The sequence below is a fragment of the Lolium rigidum genome, chromosome 1 (assembly GCF_022539505.1).
Source record: "Lolium rigidum isolate FL_2022 chromosome 1, APGP_CSIRO_Lrig_0.1, whole genome shotgun sequence".
Taxonomy (NCBI): domain Eukaryota; kingdom Viridiplantae; phylum Streptophyta; class Magnoliopsida; order Poales; family Poaceae; genus Lolium; species Lolium rigidum.
Window position 1 is genome coordinate 55,690,689 of NC_061508.1, and position 15,417 is coordinate 55,706,105.

The 15,417-nt window shown below is 44.3% G+C and overlaps 1 protein-coding gene across 3 annotated transcripts; it reads right to left on the reverse strand.

Moving 5' to 3' along the window:
* Positions 1 to 1,063: 1,063 nt before the first annotated feature.
* On the reverse strand, positions 1,064 to 7,160 carry LOC124673343 (potassium channel KOR1-like). 3 transcript variants are annotated; one of them, XM_047209448.1, is made up of 13 exons: positions 6,868 to 7,160; positions 5,334 to 5,558; positions 5,000 to 5,063; positions 4,561 to 4,900; positions 4,168 to 4,463; positions 3,924 to 4,004; positions 3,726 to 3,824; positions 2,603 to 2,821; positions 2,312 to 2,500; positions 2,131 to 2,206; positions 1,723 to 2,017; positions 1,466 to 1,587; positions 1,067 to 1,385 (listed from the first exon to the last, which is right to left on the reverse strand). In XM_047209448.1, the coding sequence occupies exons 1-13, from the start codon at positions 7,089 to 7,091 to the stop codon at positions 1,135 to 1,137; spliced, it is 2,481 nt and encodes an 826-aa protein (XP_047065404.1). In that variant the 5' UTR covers positions 7,092 to 7,160; the 3' UTR covers positions 1,067 to 1,134. The 3 variants fall into 3 exon arrangements, with proteins under 3 accessions (XP_047065399.1, XP_047065404.1, XP_047065411.1); XM_047209443.1 differs by having other exon boundaries at positions 1,064 to 1,385; positions 2,131 to 2,500; XM_047209455.1 differs by lacking the exons at positions 1,067 to 1,385; positions 1,466 to 1,587 and having other exon boundaries at positions 1,881 to 2,017; positions 2,131 to 2,196.
* Positions 7,161 to 15,417: the final 8,257 nt, after the last annotated feature.

The window sequence follows — 15,417 nt, forward strand, 5'->3', positions numbered from 1 at the left end:
ATAATATTGAATACTTGATTTGTTCCCCATTCAGTTTGTACATTTCGTGTGACATAACTTTTTATCCTGTTGCAAGGCACGGGTATTTTTGCTAGTATTTATAGACCTTAAAGAAACATAGAGCAATGGCTCGGTTTCGTCGAATAAAAAATGATACCTGCATAATAGCAAATGCGGATATAAAAGTTTACACAGGCTTAGACTGTTGGGTTATTTGAACAAGCCGAAAGCCTCGTCGAGCGGTCATGTATTTGGCGGTACAATCAGGCCCAAGGCTCAGTACCTACCACTTCCTCCCAATTTCCAGATCGAAATGGTGGAGTGTATCCTACCGGCCGTCTTCTTCCCCGCGCGTCGCCGCCGGCCGATACTACTCGACCCAAAATCCCTCCACCGGTACCCCCGCCGCACCTCAAGACTCCTCTTCCCGACCAACACATAAAGCCGTCCCTCTGTCAAAGAAACGGCGCACACGCTCGTTCAGGATCTCGCGCGGTCGGTGAATGTAACGGCGAGGGGGAGATAACCCGTAGTCGATTGCCGAAGAGAAGCAACGGCGAGGAGGCCGTACCAACGGAGAATCAGCTCAAACTTCCAGGCAGTTGGCTGAATCAATTCTGCTACAGCGCACGGACGGTAACTGAGATGTCGTTGTTTCATTCAGTATTAGTTCTTGCACGCTCCATGCCTCTCTCTCATGGCTTTGTACTCTCCTCTCTTCAGGATCTATATACAACGGAGCTTTCACTTCTTTTGTGCAGATCATTCAGGCTGCCTTTTTGAGGTACATCTTATTTACAACACCTATACAACATTACTTTCACTTCTTTCACAACTTTATTTACATTCCATTTCAAATTTACATCTTATTTACATTCAACTGTAATTTGTATACCATCCAGAGTGGGTGTTCTTGTACACCTATATCTACGTTGGCACAACACCCAGCATATTTCTGAAATTTGATTATTTGCCACATTGACCAGCACATGTCAAATAATCAAATTGCAAAATAAAGTGTGGTAAATTGTTAAATCCCCCGTTGTGGAAAATAGGCTATACGTATGCAGCAGAAAGGAAATGCAAAATTTGCTGCAAAAACATGGTCCGTCTTACTTCACCTTCTACGCGTTCTCACTCTGTGTCCTCGTCTCTGACCAGATAGAGCTTCTGCCCATCATTGATCATATCGATGTCCTGGACCGTTGCGCCATCCTCGGATAGCAAGCGAATGCATGAACCAGATAAACCCAGCTTCTCCTGGGCAGACCTTATAAATCCTTCAATCGTGTGAGGAATCCACATGACCACCCCTTCTTTTCGCTTGGCATCAGCATCCCACGGATGGTAAGGGAACACGGGGCAACGTCGCGGATGCATTTTGTCTGCCAACATAAGATATTTTTTTTGTCAGAAATGGAGAATGTGCTGGTAATGTTGTGGAGGTATGAGCTTCTGAACTTACTTCTCACTTCTTCGCCGCGTGTAGGGAACTTGGAGAGCTCAGCGGCTTTCGCTTGTTCCAGCAACCTCATAAGCGGCTTACTCCCGGACTCACGTGCTTCGTCCAATGGCGTAGTACCGCGTCTGCATTCATGCAATTGTCAAGTTCAAACATGCATTCAAAGTTATTTACTTACTCCTTCAGTAAAAAAGAGTTGCGCTCTTAATGGTTTCAAGCTTGATGGCATAGACAAATAACGAATTATTTTTTGGAGCTACCTGTCTGTTGCGAACACGCTGGCGCCTGCTTCTACCAGCAACTTCGCCATCATATACAAACCCTCTGCAGCTGCTATGTGGAGAGGATTTCGCTGGTCGTAGTCTTTTGAGTTTGGATCAGCACCGTAAGCCAGAGCACCTTGAACGAATTCAGAGTCTCCCTTTGACACCGCCATGCAGAGACGGCTGCCGTCGTTCTCAAGGTTCAGCTTGGCTCCTTTCGTAAACAGCAACGTGGCCACTCTACCATGCCCATGCTTCACTGCCTCCAGCAAGGGTGTGCTCCCAAATTTATCTGGTGTTGAACAAAAAAAGAAGTGCATAAAATTGCGGTCACATAATTGCACAAGTATATATATGCTAGAAGCTGGAATTTGCCACAGGGATGACATTTAACTGAGTGAGTACCAGTAAGATTGATATCAGCCCCTTCATGGATAAGAAACTGCACAATATCTTCATACCCTTTGGAAGCTGCAAGATGCTGTGAAGATGATGATGGGTTCATGAGGCATGCAATATTTGTCATGAAGGATGATACATTTGAATTACATAATAACCAGAGCACCAAGTTTTTAGTAGATTGTACCAAAGGAGATCGCCCATCATAATCAGTTTTCTTTGGATCTGCTCCAGCTCGGATTAAGCCTGTCAGCTGATGAAGGTCACCGTAAAAAGAGGCCGTATTTACTCTTAAGGTCAGCTCTGCCTCTTGCTTCCCTATATGGAATATGATGTCTGATTCTATATGTTTGACACGCTGGCCGTATTCATTGTTCTGCAGTCAGAGATACCGCATTAAGAAAGAAATGCACCATCCATGAATACTGCAATTAAATAAAAATAATTACTTCCATGTTGATTGTTTCTACTGTTTTACCTCAGTAAGATTGCTCAAAAGTTTTCTCCCATCAGCGAAATAAATCTCTAATATGTGTGTGAACGACTCTTTATCTAGCCGTAACAGCCTGCATAGTTCACAAACACGAACGGTGTAGGGCTGTGGAATGTTGCAAAGAATTGCAACTTCTCCAAATGAACTCTCTTGCTCCAACATTATAATAGTCTCTTGACCATCTTCGCCAATGCCAACACCTTCCTGCACAGAACAAGAATATATGGTTACTAAGATGCCTACATAACTACTTATGGAGGTCAGGTTGCTAAGAAAGGTGTGTATCGAACCCATTAACTTTGGATACTATTAATGTGCCGAAAAAAACACTCAAAAACAATTCAGATGTGGTGCGCCTGAATTATGATACAATAGTACACACAAGGATCAGTCAAAATCGACAGTACATTATAAATACAAGGAACCACGGTGGTGCTGAATATATGTGAACATGTAACTGCTGGTATCCTTTTTTGTGCTTTATTTCTTCCCTATACTTGGCCATGAAATTTTCTTGGTAATCATGTCTGTGGATTTTCTATACTCCTTAGCTATAAGCCACACTACTATCCATCACAAGCTGGGCTATGAGATTCGGATACTTTATGTTCGTATAGTACACAAGATTGGACTCCCCGTATACCTTGTACCCATTTATACCTATGCATCTTTGGAATTGAAAATGAGTTGACAATTAAGATATTTCAACCCAATGCCCATGGACCAAGTCCTAGACATGGTGGCACTGTAGATTTTGCTTTACTTAATGTGTGAAATAAGGGCATGTTAGAGTGAAGTTGATGAATACAAAAAGAATACTGAACATATTTCGAATCATAAAAGTGGTGCTACAAATACACAACAGAAATTTGCAGAAAAGTTGGTACCATGTAAATAGCAAGAAGGTTATTTTTTTTAAAAAAGTTTAATGGGCATATGTTTACCTATGCTTAGAAAAGCCATACTCTTAGTAAGAAATGTGGACCGAACCACCACAAGGAATTTAACAGTAAGTGAAAGCCAGTCAACTGGATACTGAAATATTCGAAGAATTTAGCAAAAAACTGAGATAGAAGAATCAAGCAATTATCCCTAGGATTGAACTCACCAGTGCACCCTGACAGACGAAGTATAATTGATCAACTGCGCTTCCTTGCTCCAAAATAACTTCTTCTGGTAAGTAGAACTCTTCTTGCAGCCTGATCACCTGCAGAGACCAAACATGCATTAGATAATTATTATGAAATTTAATAAATTATATGATAGATCAAAACGCATAATTTGTCCAAGGGAAAAAAGTACACACAATCTGGTGGATGAATTCTGCTGAGCATCCTTTGAACAATGGAGTTCTTTCAATATAGGGCATGTACAGTGTTTGAGAAATCTGCAAATGCGTTACAATATCTCATCTGTTAGAGACTCACAACAGACAAGAACATGGCTGATATGCTATGTAAACGACGGTTGAGTTTTGAATCACAAGCTGGCAATTTAGAGAAGACATATTTCAGAAAAATGGCAAGGTACCAAAAATATAACTCAATCACCTTTGCACGAATAGAAATTGGGATATCCTGAAGTACAGAGGCTTCGGTGCAGCTGCTTTCATACTGCAACCTCAAATGTCCCTTGATCTGTTCTCTGACGTCCTTTCCAAGTTTATTTCTGTTCATATACCTGATAACTTCTTTCATTCTGTCTCTGAATCGCTCGGTTGCCGAGCCTTTCACAATCATTGCAGTCATGTTACCAACGAGGTAAGCGCCAAGAACCATATCAAATGAAACATAAATCATGAGAAATATCATTTCCCTAACATTTACAGCATGAATGTCACCATAACCTGCAGAAGAAAAAAAATCATTTTAAAACACAGGCTAAGTTTTTAAAGTCTTTATTTGAAGGAAAATTATATGCTGAAACGTGAGACCAAAAGTTACCAACAGTTGCCATGGTGACGATGGCAAAGTACAATGATGTAATATAACGCTTGGTAATATCAATCTCCCTGAAGTTAGAATAGGTATAGTCTCCTAACTGCAAACTCCCAATCCATGTATGTCCTTCCATTGATTCAGGAAGTGTCGTTGCCAGGTAATAGAAGATACAAGCCGCTGTGTGTGTACAATAGAGCTCCACAACTATGAGTTTCACTATCCTTGTGAACAGGTAATTCACACGGATATCCTTTTCCAAATCCGTGAAGAATTCTGTGACTTTCAGAGCTCGTGATAAGCGAATCCACAGTAGGTATCTTAGTTCTTCTTTACGTCCGGAAGCCTGGTTTAGAGTTAATTGTATGAAAAAAAGAAAAAAAAGCTAAACACAACCACATCATAAATTGCACAGGGAAAACAATATGATAACAAAAAGAATGACCTTATAGATAGCATCCCATGGGAAGCAACCAAGGAGATCGAAAATGAACCTTGATTTGCAATATCTGGATGTACAGAGCACATGAATCATGGTTATACTCACATTTGAATTGGCGAAATATTATATTCGAACATATTGCATAGAGTACAAACTGATGGACTTGATTGGAGGATAACATGCAAATAAATAGGTTCTCTTTGAAATTAAGAACGCCCACTTGTTTCACCAGGGAACATATGTTCTTGGGTGCCGATTTTAATATCCCAGGAATCCAGCACGAGTTCCAATTATTATTCATTTGTACTGTCAATGTATGACATAAGTGAATAGTTACCGGAGGGCAATAGATGTTGGATTGTATACGATACGGTATGTGTCGGTGTCACGGTAGGCCACAACAAACTTCAGGACAATATCAATAAGGAAGGCAATCTGGCCAACTATGTCCAAGAAGAACAACTTCCTAGGCAGCCCCCTGAAGAATCCAAATTCAAATGGTGTAAGGAAGGTACTGTACACTGCCCAAACCACTATGAACCTGGTCCATAACCTATATAACCTGCAGGGACATCATCCAACAACAAAAAACAACAAATAAGTAAATTGGCACACACTACATATTTTCAAATATTTGAGCAGCAAACCAGTGATATTTTCCAAGGTTCCAAGCTCGCAAAACAATCAACTTGAATTTGTTAAATTATAGCCTTGTGATTTGTTGCCTACAAAGGTTCAATTTGGTTGTCAAATTAGCAACAGGCACGAGCGTGCACACACACACAGCTTTTCTTAACTAGGTGGAAAAGTAGTTGCTGGCCAAATAAGCCCCATGATTATGCGTTACTGTGCACAACAGAGCTAATCAACTGTCCCAGGTAGTACTTCTAAAAAAAACTGTCCCAGGTAGTATATTATGCACAGGAGCCTGGATGGTGTGATGTGGCCACAAGTGCTAGACCGGTTTCATCTTTTGCACAGATCCAATGGTATTAATAATAAGTTAACTGAGATGGAAACACATGGAATGAATAAATTTAGATGATCACTGAGACACCTAATCCCCAACGAGACCTGTCACAATCAGCAAGGGTTAAAAACTAAGAACCAACGTCACACTGAATGTTTCAGATTTTGATCTACTTAAAAGTCACACTTCGTGTTGGCCTGCGGATCAACTTAAATATTCCTCAACCAAACTATTATAACTACACTCAGGATTAGTGGCACTCTCTTGATAGTACACAAGCGCTCCTGCCAGCCTGGTTTATTACTTTAGGCCATCCAAATCACCAATCTAGATCGTAGGTGCCCAATTCAAATTTGGAGCGCAGAGCAATATAGAAACCCTCTGAACTGCAGTAGCCCTACACCTGGTTGGCGTTGTGGAGGGCAGCTTATTGACTTAATTGCCATTGGGGCTAAGCAGCGGTCTCTGACCATTGGAATGTTGTGCTGCTTGGTAATAGCTACACAAGCATTATTACCTCATGTTGCTATTGTTTGTTCTTTATGGAGCATATCAAAAAGATCCGAGGTTGAATGGCTATATTACAATATATACTAAGGATTGCTAAGGAAAACATATATGGAAATTGTAGAAGAAAGTGCTGTGTGAGTTTGGTGCAGTAGTACTCTTTGTTTCTCAAGAAACAAAAACGATGAAATGGTCCAACATAGTAATTGATATGCCTAGGAAGGAAACAAGATGCAAAATAATTTAGTCCCCTTTTCATTCTGTTCAGGTTCGTAAGCAGTATAATAATGGTTCGCCCACATACAACCAGGGTGAGCTGAGCCGATCAAGGTTCTAGCTCGAACAACCAGCTAGCAGGCAGGGTTGCCTGTGGGTGTGGCAGTGTGATACGTACTTGTTGTCGGGGTGAATGATGCGGCCGTGGAGGAACCCCTCCTCGCGGCCGTCGGTGCCGAGACGGCTGTGGCGGCGGAGCGGTGGGAGGCGGCCGACAAGCTCGAGGCGGCTGTTCCGGGACGAGCGCGACCGGTCGGGCACGTCGTCCACCTCGTACTCCTTCTCATCCTGGTCCTTCTCCCCGCCCTTCCTTTTCGACCCTAGCCACCTTCCCATCGCCATGAGCTAAGCTGCCAGGCACGCGTAGTAGCAGCTGAAAATGGTGGTGGCGTTCCAGTTGATGGAGCTTGGATTTCGAAGTTGCGCTGGCCGGGCGCGCGATCGAGGCGAGATAGGGGAGAGAGCTAGCTAGACGAGGCCACGCGTGTGCTTTATAGGGGTGGAGCGTGGCACAAGCTGCTCGACACGGGCTTCCTCTCGTCGCCACGCGTGGAGGCGTCGACGTCAGCCGACCAGTCGCTAGTACTAGGACAGAAGGGAACTACAGACTGGACTACAGCAGCGCTGTCCCGACACGCACGTCCCGTGGGATTTGTTGAGAACACATCTCCGATTGATCAGCTCGATCGAGCCACTTCAGCACCGGCCAGTTTTACTATAATCAAATCAGAATGATCGATCGTTTCGTTGTTATTGATTTTCCTTAGTTTTGATGATTAGGGTTTGGGCAGAGCTCAATCCCAAGTTATTCGATTTGCATCGCGTTTCAGTTGCGATTGAGGGTTTTGTGTTGAAAGTAGGGTTGCAACCATAATTTTTTAGTGGCATTTTTTTGTTTGTTTGGAAAACTCAAAAGCTTGCGTTTCTAGAGATCCACCTCGAAGAGACTGATTCGCTCCCCGGTGTCGCCTCCTTCTGGCGACTGGGGGGACGAAACCCTAGGCTGCCGCCGGTTCCTCCCCGCCTCGATCTCCCCTCCTCGTCGCCCCCGGAGGCGCCACCGGTCGAAGGCCGCGACGCCGGGAAAGGGGGTGGCGGGGATTTGGGCTCCCGACCCCTCGTGCGGCGATAGGGGGAGGAACTCCGTGCGGGATCTGTTGTTGCTGGTGTGGGCGCGATGTCGGCGCCCCTGCTGCGTCCTACTCCTGCCGGAGTAGCCGTGGGGGCTTGGGTACCGAAGGCGGTGGCCTCTGCGAGGTGAGGGCGACACGGTCCCTAGCGGCAGCGGGGGCGGGGGGGGGGGGCTTGTTGATGCTGAGGACCGTCTCCTTGGTCACGTGGGTGCCGTGGAGACGGTGGAGGGTGCTCGCGTCATGGTGGTTGCCCCGCCGACCCCGTGGCAGATCTGAAGACGGTGACCGGCTTCCGCGTGGTACCGACCCCAAGGCCATGGAATCTGGCGTTCTCGTCGTTGTTGGTGGTTGGGGTGGCAGGGCAGGGGCTTTGGCCGGGAGAAATCCTTGGCTAGCGGTGGCTGTCACAGCGTCGGTGATGTCTTGGACGCCGTCTCCCTTCTTGGAGGAGATGCTGAGGTATATCCCCCCTCCCCCCTTCCTTTGAGCCCGGGTGAAAACCTAAATATTCGGATTGGGCGGCGACGGCGCTCTAGCGTCGTGTTTCTTCTTGGAGACGCCGCCTTGGGCTGGCGGAAGGTGTCCGTGCCGCGTGTGTGTCCTGGTCTGCAGTTGCGGCTCTTGTCGTGTCTTCTTTGGCGATCTCCGTCCTGAAGCTGAAGTCTTTTGGGTGGCCAGTGCGTTGGTCGGCGGCGAGGCTTGTGGTTTTTCGCGTGCGGTGGTCGTGTCTGCTCTGGTCCTTGGTATGATGCCCCTGATGCTCATGCGTTCTCTAGGGAGAGCTGCTCCGCCTGCCGATGGTCTGGCGCCCTTCGATCCAGGGCGAGAAGGTTGGGACCTTCTTTGGAGGTTGAGGCGGATGGCATTCTGGATGCGATGCGCCAGGACTTGACGGGGGCAGGATTCCCGGCAGCGAGCTTCACCGCGTTGCTTCTCCCCCGCTCTGGTTCTTCCTTGAGATGATGCCCTTGTTGACAAGTTGTTTTCTTTGTAATATTTCGTTTGCTTGTTCATCGATGTTTGTAAGATGATTTTCAGCACCCTGTAACTCTTGCCGGAAATTTAAGGCAGGACTACAGCCTACTCTTTAAAAAAATGTATTGATAGAGAGAATCTGATATAGAGAAGCAACACCCGAATACAAAACTATTTTGTAGTATTTGGATACTTAGAATTTTTGTTGGTACAAAGGTAGCTCGATTCACAGATTACAATCTTCTGGTTTTTTATGGCTATGCCGCACATTGACAATATTTATTTATTCTATCCTACTCGGAACATTCGTCAAATGACACTTTGAAACGGCAACATCGTGGGTAGATTTTTCAAAGAACAAGCAATTTTACATTGACAGAACTACACAACGGACATAGGATTTTTTTTCTTGAAATGGGGGAGCCAAAAACCTCTGCATCATAGCGATACTTACAGCTTTTATTTAAATTTTATTCAACAGTGTCAATAGTTAGGAAGAACCTTAATGCTTTTATTAGCAGGTAAAGATAAAAATTTGTTTGTACTCTTTGGGGGGAAAATATCCATCCACTCACACCTTTTTATGCTATTGAGCACACATTGATCCAGGTTCTCATCTTCTATTATCTATTATCTATCTATTATGTTATATACTTCAAGCAATATATAGATCTAAAGTTGAGAAGAAAATCAAGGATGCTATTTTCCAAATGGAGTTAAATAAATCTCCAGGATCTGATAATTTTCCAGCTGAGTTCTATCAAACCTTTTGGAAAGTTATCAAGGGTGATTTAATGTTAGTGTTCTTTGGTGTTATTACCCTGTTGCCTAAGAAGGAGAATGTGGTTCAAATCCAGCAATATAGACCAATCTGTCTTCTTAATGTTAGCTTTAAAATATTCACGAAAGTCGCTACTATTAGAGCTAATACTGTTGAAGAAACAATTATTACTCCTACGCAGTCGGTATTCATGTGAGGACGACATATTTTTGAAGGAGTAGTTGTCTTACATGAAACCATTCATGAACTTCATTGGAAGAAAATGGATGAGGTGATATTTAAAACTGACTTTGAGAAGTATGATAAGGTAAAATGGTCTTTTCTTCAACAAGTTATGCGCATGAAAGGTTTTGATCCCAAATGGTGTCAACTCATCGAACAATTTGTTAGGGAAGGAAGTGTAGGGATCAAAGTTGATGATGATATTGGTCACTATTTTCAAACCAGGAAGGGTCTTCGACAGGGTGACCTGCTGTCACCTATGTTGTTTAACATTATGGCAGATATATTGGCCATCCTAATAGCAAGAGCGAAAGAGGATGGACAAATAGGAAGTCTTATCCCTCATTTAGTTGATGGTGGAATTTTGATTCTGCAATATGCCGATGACACGATACTTTTCATGGAACATGACTTTGAAAAGGCTATAAATATGAAACTAATATTGCGTTTCTTTGAAGAATTGTCAGGATAAAAAATTAATTTTCACAAGAGCGAGATTTTCTGTTTTGATAAAGCCAAAGAGGAAGAGGAGTAGTATAAATAACTATTTGGTTGTGAATCTGGTTCTTTACCCTTCAGATATTTGGGTATCCCAATCCATTATAGAAAGTTAAAAAACTTTGAATGAAATCCAGTGGAAAGTAGGTTTGAGAGAAAACTTGGGTGTTGGGCTAGAAAATTGCTATCATATGGGGATCACCTTGTTTTGATTAACTCTGTTTTTACTAGTTTACCGATGTTTATGCTATCGTTCTTTGATTTACCTAAAGGGGTAAGGAAGAGATTAGATTTTTTCCGACCACGCTTCTTTTAGCAATGTGAGGAAAATAAAAAGAAATATAGGTTAACTAAGTGGAACCTGATTTGCAGACCTAAGGACCAAGGTTGTCTTGGAATTGAAGTCCTGGAGATTAAAAATTCTTGCCTACTTAGTAAATAGCTATTTAAACTTCTTTCTGAAGAAGGTTTATAGCAACAACTATTAAAAAAATAAGTACCTTTCACAGAAAACCTTGGCTGAAGACCTTTCAGGAAGGGAGTAATGAAAGTTAAAGGAGATTTTTTTTATAGAGGAAAATTAGAGGTAGGCTCCGGAGAAGGAGTGCGATTTTGGGAAGATAGATGGTTAGGTGATCAGACACTTGATTCTCAGTATCCCCAACTATACAACATAGTCCATCGTAAACATGATACAGTGACAAATGTTATGAGTTCAACTCCGTTAAATATTGGTTTTCGGAGAAGGCTGATTGGTGATAAATGGGATCAATGGGTACACCTATGCCAACGATTAATGGAGATAAATTTAAATGATGATCAAGATAAGTTTATTTGGGGCCTAACATCTTCAGGGAAATTCATTGTTTAATCTATGTATGGTGATATGTTAAATGGAAATATAAGATATCTTCGTAAATATCTTTGGCAAATAAAAATCTCACTGAAAATTAAAATATTTATGTGGTTCCTTAGTAAGAAAGTCCTCTTGACACGTGATAATCTAGCAAAGAGGAATTTGAATGGAAATATGAAATGCTCTTTCTGTGACGCTGAGGAATCGGTAGAACATTTGTTTATTTCATGTCGTTTTGCTAGGCTTATTTGGCGGGTTGTTTTTGCTGCATGTAATATTCCGCCTCCATCTAATGTCACAAATATGTTTGGGAATTGGCTTAATGGAACTGACAAAACTGATAAAGCTAGGATTCACATTGGCGTTTCGGCTTTATGTTGGTCAATTTGGAATTGCAGAAATGATATTGTTTTTAACAAAACAGGACTCTACTAATTGTTTACATGTTATTCACACTATGGTTCACTGGATCCAGCTTTGGCGTTTCTTGCTCCGGGAGGATCAGCGGGAGTGCATGGTTTCTGGATGCAACCACCTTCGAATGGTTGCCCAGGATATTTTCTACCAGGCTACTTGGCGACCTATTAAGAAATTACATGATGCCTAGTTTGCTTAGCAGTTTTCTCTTTTTTTGGTGGTTGATTTTTGTATCAACCCTCGTTGATCCTTGAATTGTAAACTTTGAATATTCAGTTTCTTAAGGTTGTGTGCATCAACCGATGCAGAGGCCGGAGCACACCCCATTTCGAAAAGAAAAAGAATATAGATCTAAAGCAAAAGCATCTAGTTATTTTGTATGGATCCCGCGTATAATAGAAATGAAGGGAATATGTATGTTACCTTCTCAAGGGGCATAAACCTAGATAAATGAGCCCCTCTTATCATCTGGCTACTTGGGTGCTCGACGAACAAATAAATTATCGGATGTAGGCTTCCTAAGTCATGGGTCCCCATGGTGTTATTTCTTGACAATGGCGCGGACCCTGAGGGCCTCATCTAAGAAGATCATCCAATTCCGTGGCATTGACATGAACATCGAGAAGTTCTATGGCTACTATGGCTTCAGTGACAAGGGTTTTAGGACCCCACAACCAGCTTCATCGACAAGCACCCTCGGGGAATGGACAAGATGCACACCAAACCTGACTTTGGCATGAAAGCAAGCCCGCCCAAATCTATGGGCTACCCCGCAAATGGATGGCCAATGGGCTACCTTGTCTCAAAACCCTACACCATCTAGCGGTTTGCCAACTGGCGCATCTCGTTGAATCTAGGCGGGCGTATGGACCAGGAGGTATATCGAGGGTATACTAGTCCCCTACATACACCATCTTTGGATCCTACCTTTTTTTTTATCTTGCAGACAAGTAATACTGCATGAAAAACACTAACAACACATCGCTTGGTGGCTGGAGCCCATAGATTGGCAGTAGGAAGTAGGAACAACCGAGTAGAAATGCTTCAAGGAGAAAAATATACACTACGGGAAAACAAGACGTTGCCGTGCGACAGATCGCACGGCAAAGGGGCCTATATGCCCGGCAAAGTCTTTGCCGTGCGTGGACGCACGGCAACGATGCTCGGCAAAGATACCGACATCAACGAGGTCATTGCCGTGCGCTTCGGGTAGTCTGCACGACAACGTCTTTGCCGTGCGTCCTGAGCTTTGTCGTGAGCCCATGCGTTTTCCGTGCGGCAAAACGTTACCGTGCGTCGACTACGCTGCCGTGCGACAAATCGCTGCCGTGCGTCTACTTCGCTGCCGTGCGCCTAGTCTCTGCCGTGCCAACTTCTCTGCCGTGCGTCTACTTCGCTGCCGTGCGCCTAGTCTCTGCCGTGCCAACTTCTTTGTCGTGCGCCCTCGCCCTTCCCTGCACGTCAAAGCCTCCTCCAGCCACACCCAGGGGCTCCCAGGAGCACAGGTGAGCGACACGTGGCCCCTTTGCCGTGCGTGTGCACACGGCAAAGTGACCAAAAGTCCTTTGCCGTGTGCACACACACGGCAAAGGGGCCTGATTTTTTCATTTTTTTTGCTGTTTTTCATTTATCCCTGCAGTTCAAATATTGCATTTCACAAATATAGCATATATATCAACATATGATCACCAAACACATCAACAACACCACATATACGTCGAGCACACATAGTTCATGCATACAATCCGTTACATAGAGTCCATCCATATAGCAATGTCCATTATTACAATCCATAACAAGTGTGAACAATCCATTACAACTCCGACAAGTGCACAAGACCATGCCATCAACCTTGTCCTCCTCCATTGCTTGCGCCCGCCTCATCATCATTGCCTTGTGACACATAATCTACAAGGTTGATGGAATTAGCATTTGTCATTTGCATATTGATCACTTGAACAAGTACAAGTAGCGGGTTGGGCACAAGTGTAGGAGGACTCACCGCGGTTCATGCTCCGGATGATGTTCGTGTTGTTCACGGTGAAAGGTGTCACCGGCTGACTGGACGGTGGCGGCATCCACGGCAAGGAGAAAGGAGGAGTAGAAAGACTCCCCGGTGGAGAAGACAGAGCCGTCTGGCTCATCAGCCAGCTCATCTGTGCCTGATGCTGCTGCATCATCTGATTCTGCTGTTGGATCTGCTGCATCATCTATGTCTGCTGCTGCTGATACTCCAAAATCTGCCGCTCCATGTTCCGTGCGTGCTCCTGGGCGGTAATCGTCCTTGTTTGGCGGGGGCGGCCTATTGCGTGAAGGCACCGTCATCACAACATCCCATCCATGTAGACATTTTGTCGGGTTTTTGCACGCGTACGGGAGATAGAATACTTGAAAGGCCTGGGTAGCCAAGATGTACACATCCTCTCCCTTATAAACAGAGTTCCTTTCAACTTCGACCAACCCAATTTCAGGATCCCGTCTCACCCGACGTGGGTCAAACCAATGGCATTTGAAGACGACGGGATTTAGCCCTTTGTGAAACCCGTAATTCAGCTCGTATATACCCTCGACTCTTCCATAGTAATGGAGCCCATCATCACCTTGACATACCACCCCGTTATTTATTGTCTTCGCGTTGGGCTGGCTTGTTGTGTATTTATGGGTCTGGAAGCGATACCCGTTCACGTCATAGGAGTTGAACGCTTCGAGGGAATGGTCAAAGCCCCTAGCAATTTTTCTTAGCTCCGACTTCATCTCTTTGTTAGGTCTTTCCTACAAGTTTAGCACGAGAAGTTTAGAACAAGAAATGACCGATAAATATCGGAAGTGCTAGCTAATTTGGATAGAATAGTACCAAATTACAGAACCAGCTACTGAAACCGAAACCGCCGCCCTTATCGAAAATTTGCTTGGATTCTTCCGGGGTAGGCTCCCTGTGGGTATTCTTCCAATGTATAGCCTTGAATTGCCTATACCGATGAAAAGAGGAAGAGTTAGCCACGAACATACGAGTGGATCAAGGCCGTGAATGTTTGCGAATAACTAAATGGTTCGCACTTACTCGATGTACGGCTTCACTTCGACCACGGTGTTTAAGACATACGAGTGGATCAAGGTCCGCTCCTGTAGGTCCGTTCTGTACGGCTTCGAGCCACTTGACTTGCCACCAAGCCCCACGAAGATACTAAGCTTGGGTACTTCTTCATTGTTGGCGGCATTGTAACGGAGGACCGGGTTGTGCTTTGTGGGAATGTTGGGATCATAGTGCTTAGTGGTGAAGTTTGCCACCTCCACGTTCAGGACTGCCTCGGCTATGGATGCTTCGATCTTGCATTTATTGCCAGTCATTTGACAAAGCTTTTGTGTTTCTCTCTCGGGACCAAACTGCCAACGGCCCCAATTCGCCCCCCTTTAAGCATTCCTCCGCGAGGTGCAGGATCATATGTTGCATCGGATTAAAGAACCCTGGAGGAAAGATCTTCTCTAGATCGCAAAGCAACACGGGTGCCTCTTTATCCAGCTTCTCAATCACTTTAGTGTCTAACTCCCTAGCACAAATCTGGCGGAAGAAAAAACTCAACCTCGCTAGCACTCGCCAAGTCTTCTCAGGGACATAGCCTCGAATCATCACCGGCATTATCCGCTCAAGCCATATGTGGTAGTCATGACTCTTCCAGTCCTTGTACTCGCAACGTTTCAATGTTCAGACCCCTCATCCAGTTGGCTGCGAACCCATCAGGGAAAAACAAGGAGTCCTTCATCCATTGGAAGACCTCCCTTTTTTGG

Excerpts from the sequence above, each read along its gene's own strand:
- LOC124673343 (XM_047209443.1), bottom strand. The coding sequence starts at position 7,091 with ATGGCGATGGGAAGGTGGCTAGGGTCGAAAAGGAAGGGCGGGGAGAAG. Across the intron at positions 5,559-6,867 it reads ATCATTCACCCCGACAACAA|GTTATATAGGTTATGGACCA; the intron begins GTACGTATCACA and ends ATGTCCCTGCAG. Across the intron at positions 5,064-5,333 it reads CCAACATCTATTGCCCTCCG|ATATTGCAAATCAAGGTTCA; the intron begins GTAACTATTCAC and ends CTGTACATCCAG.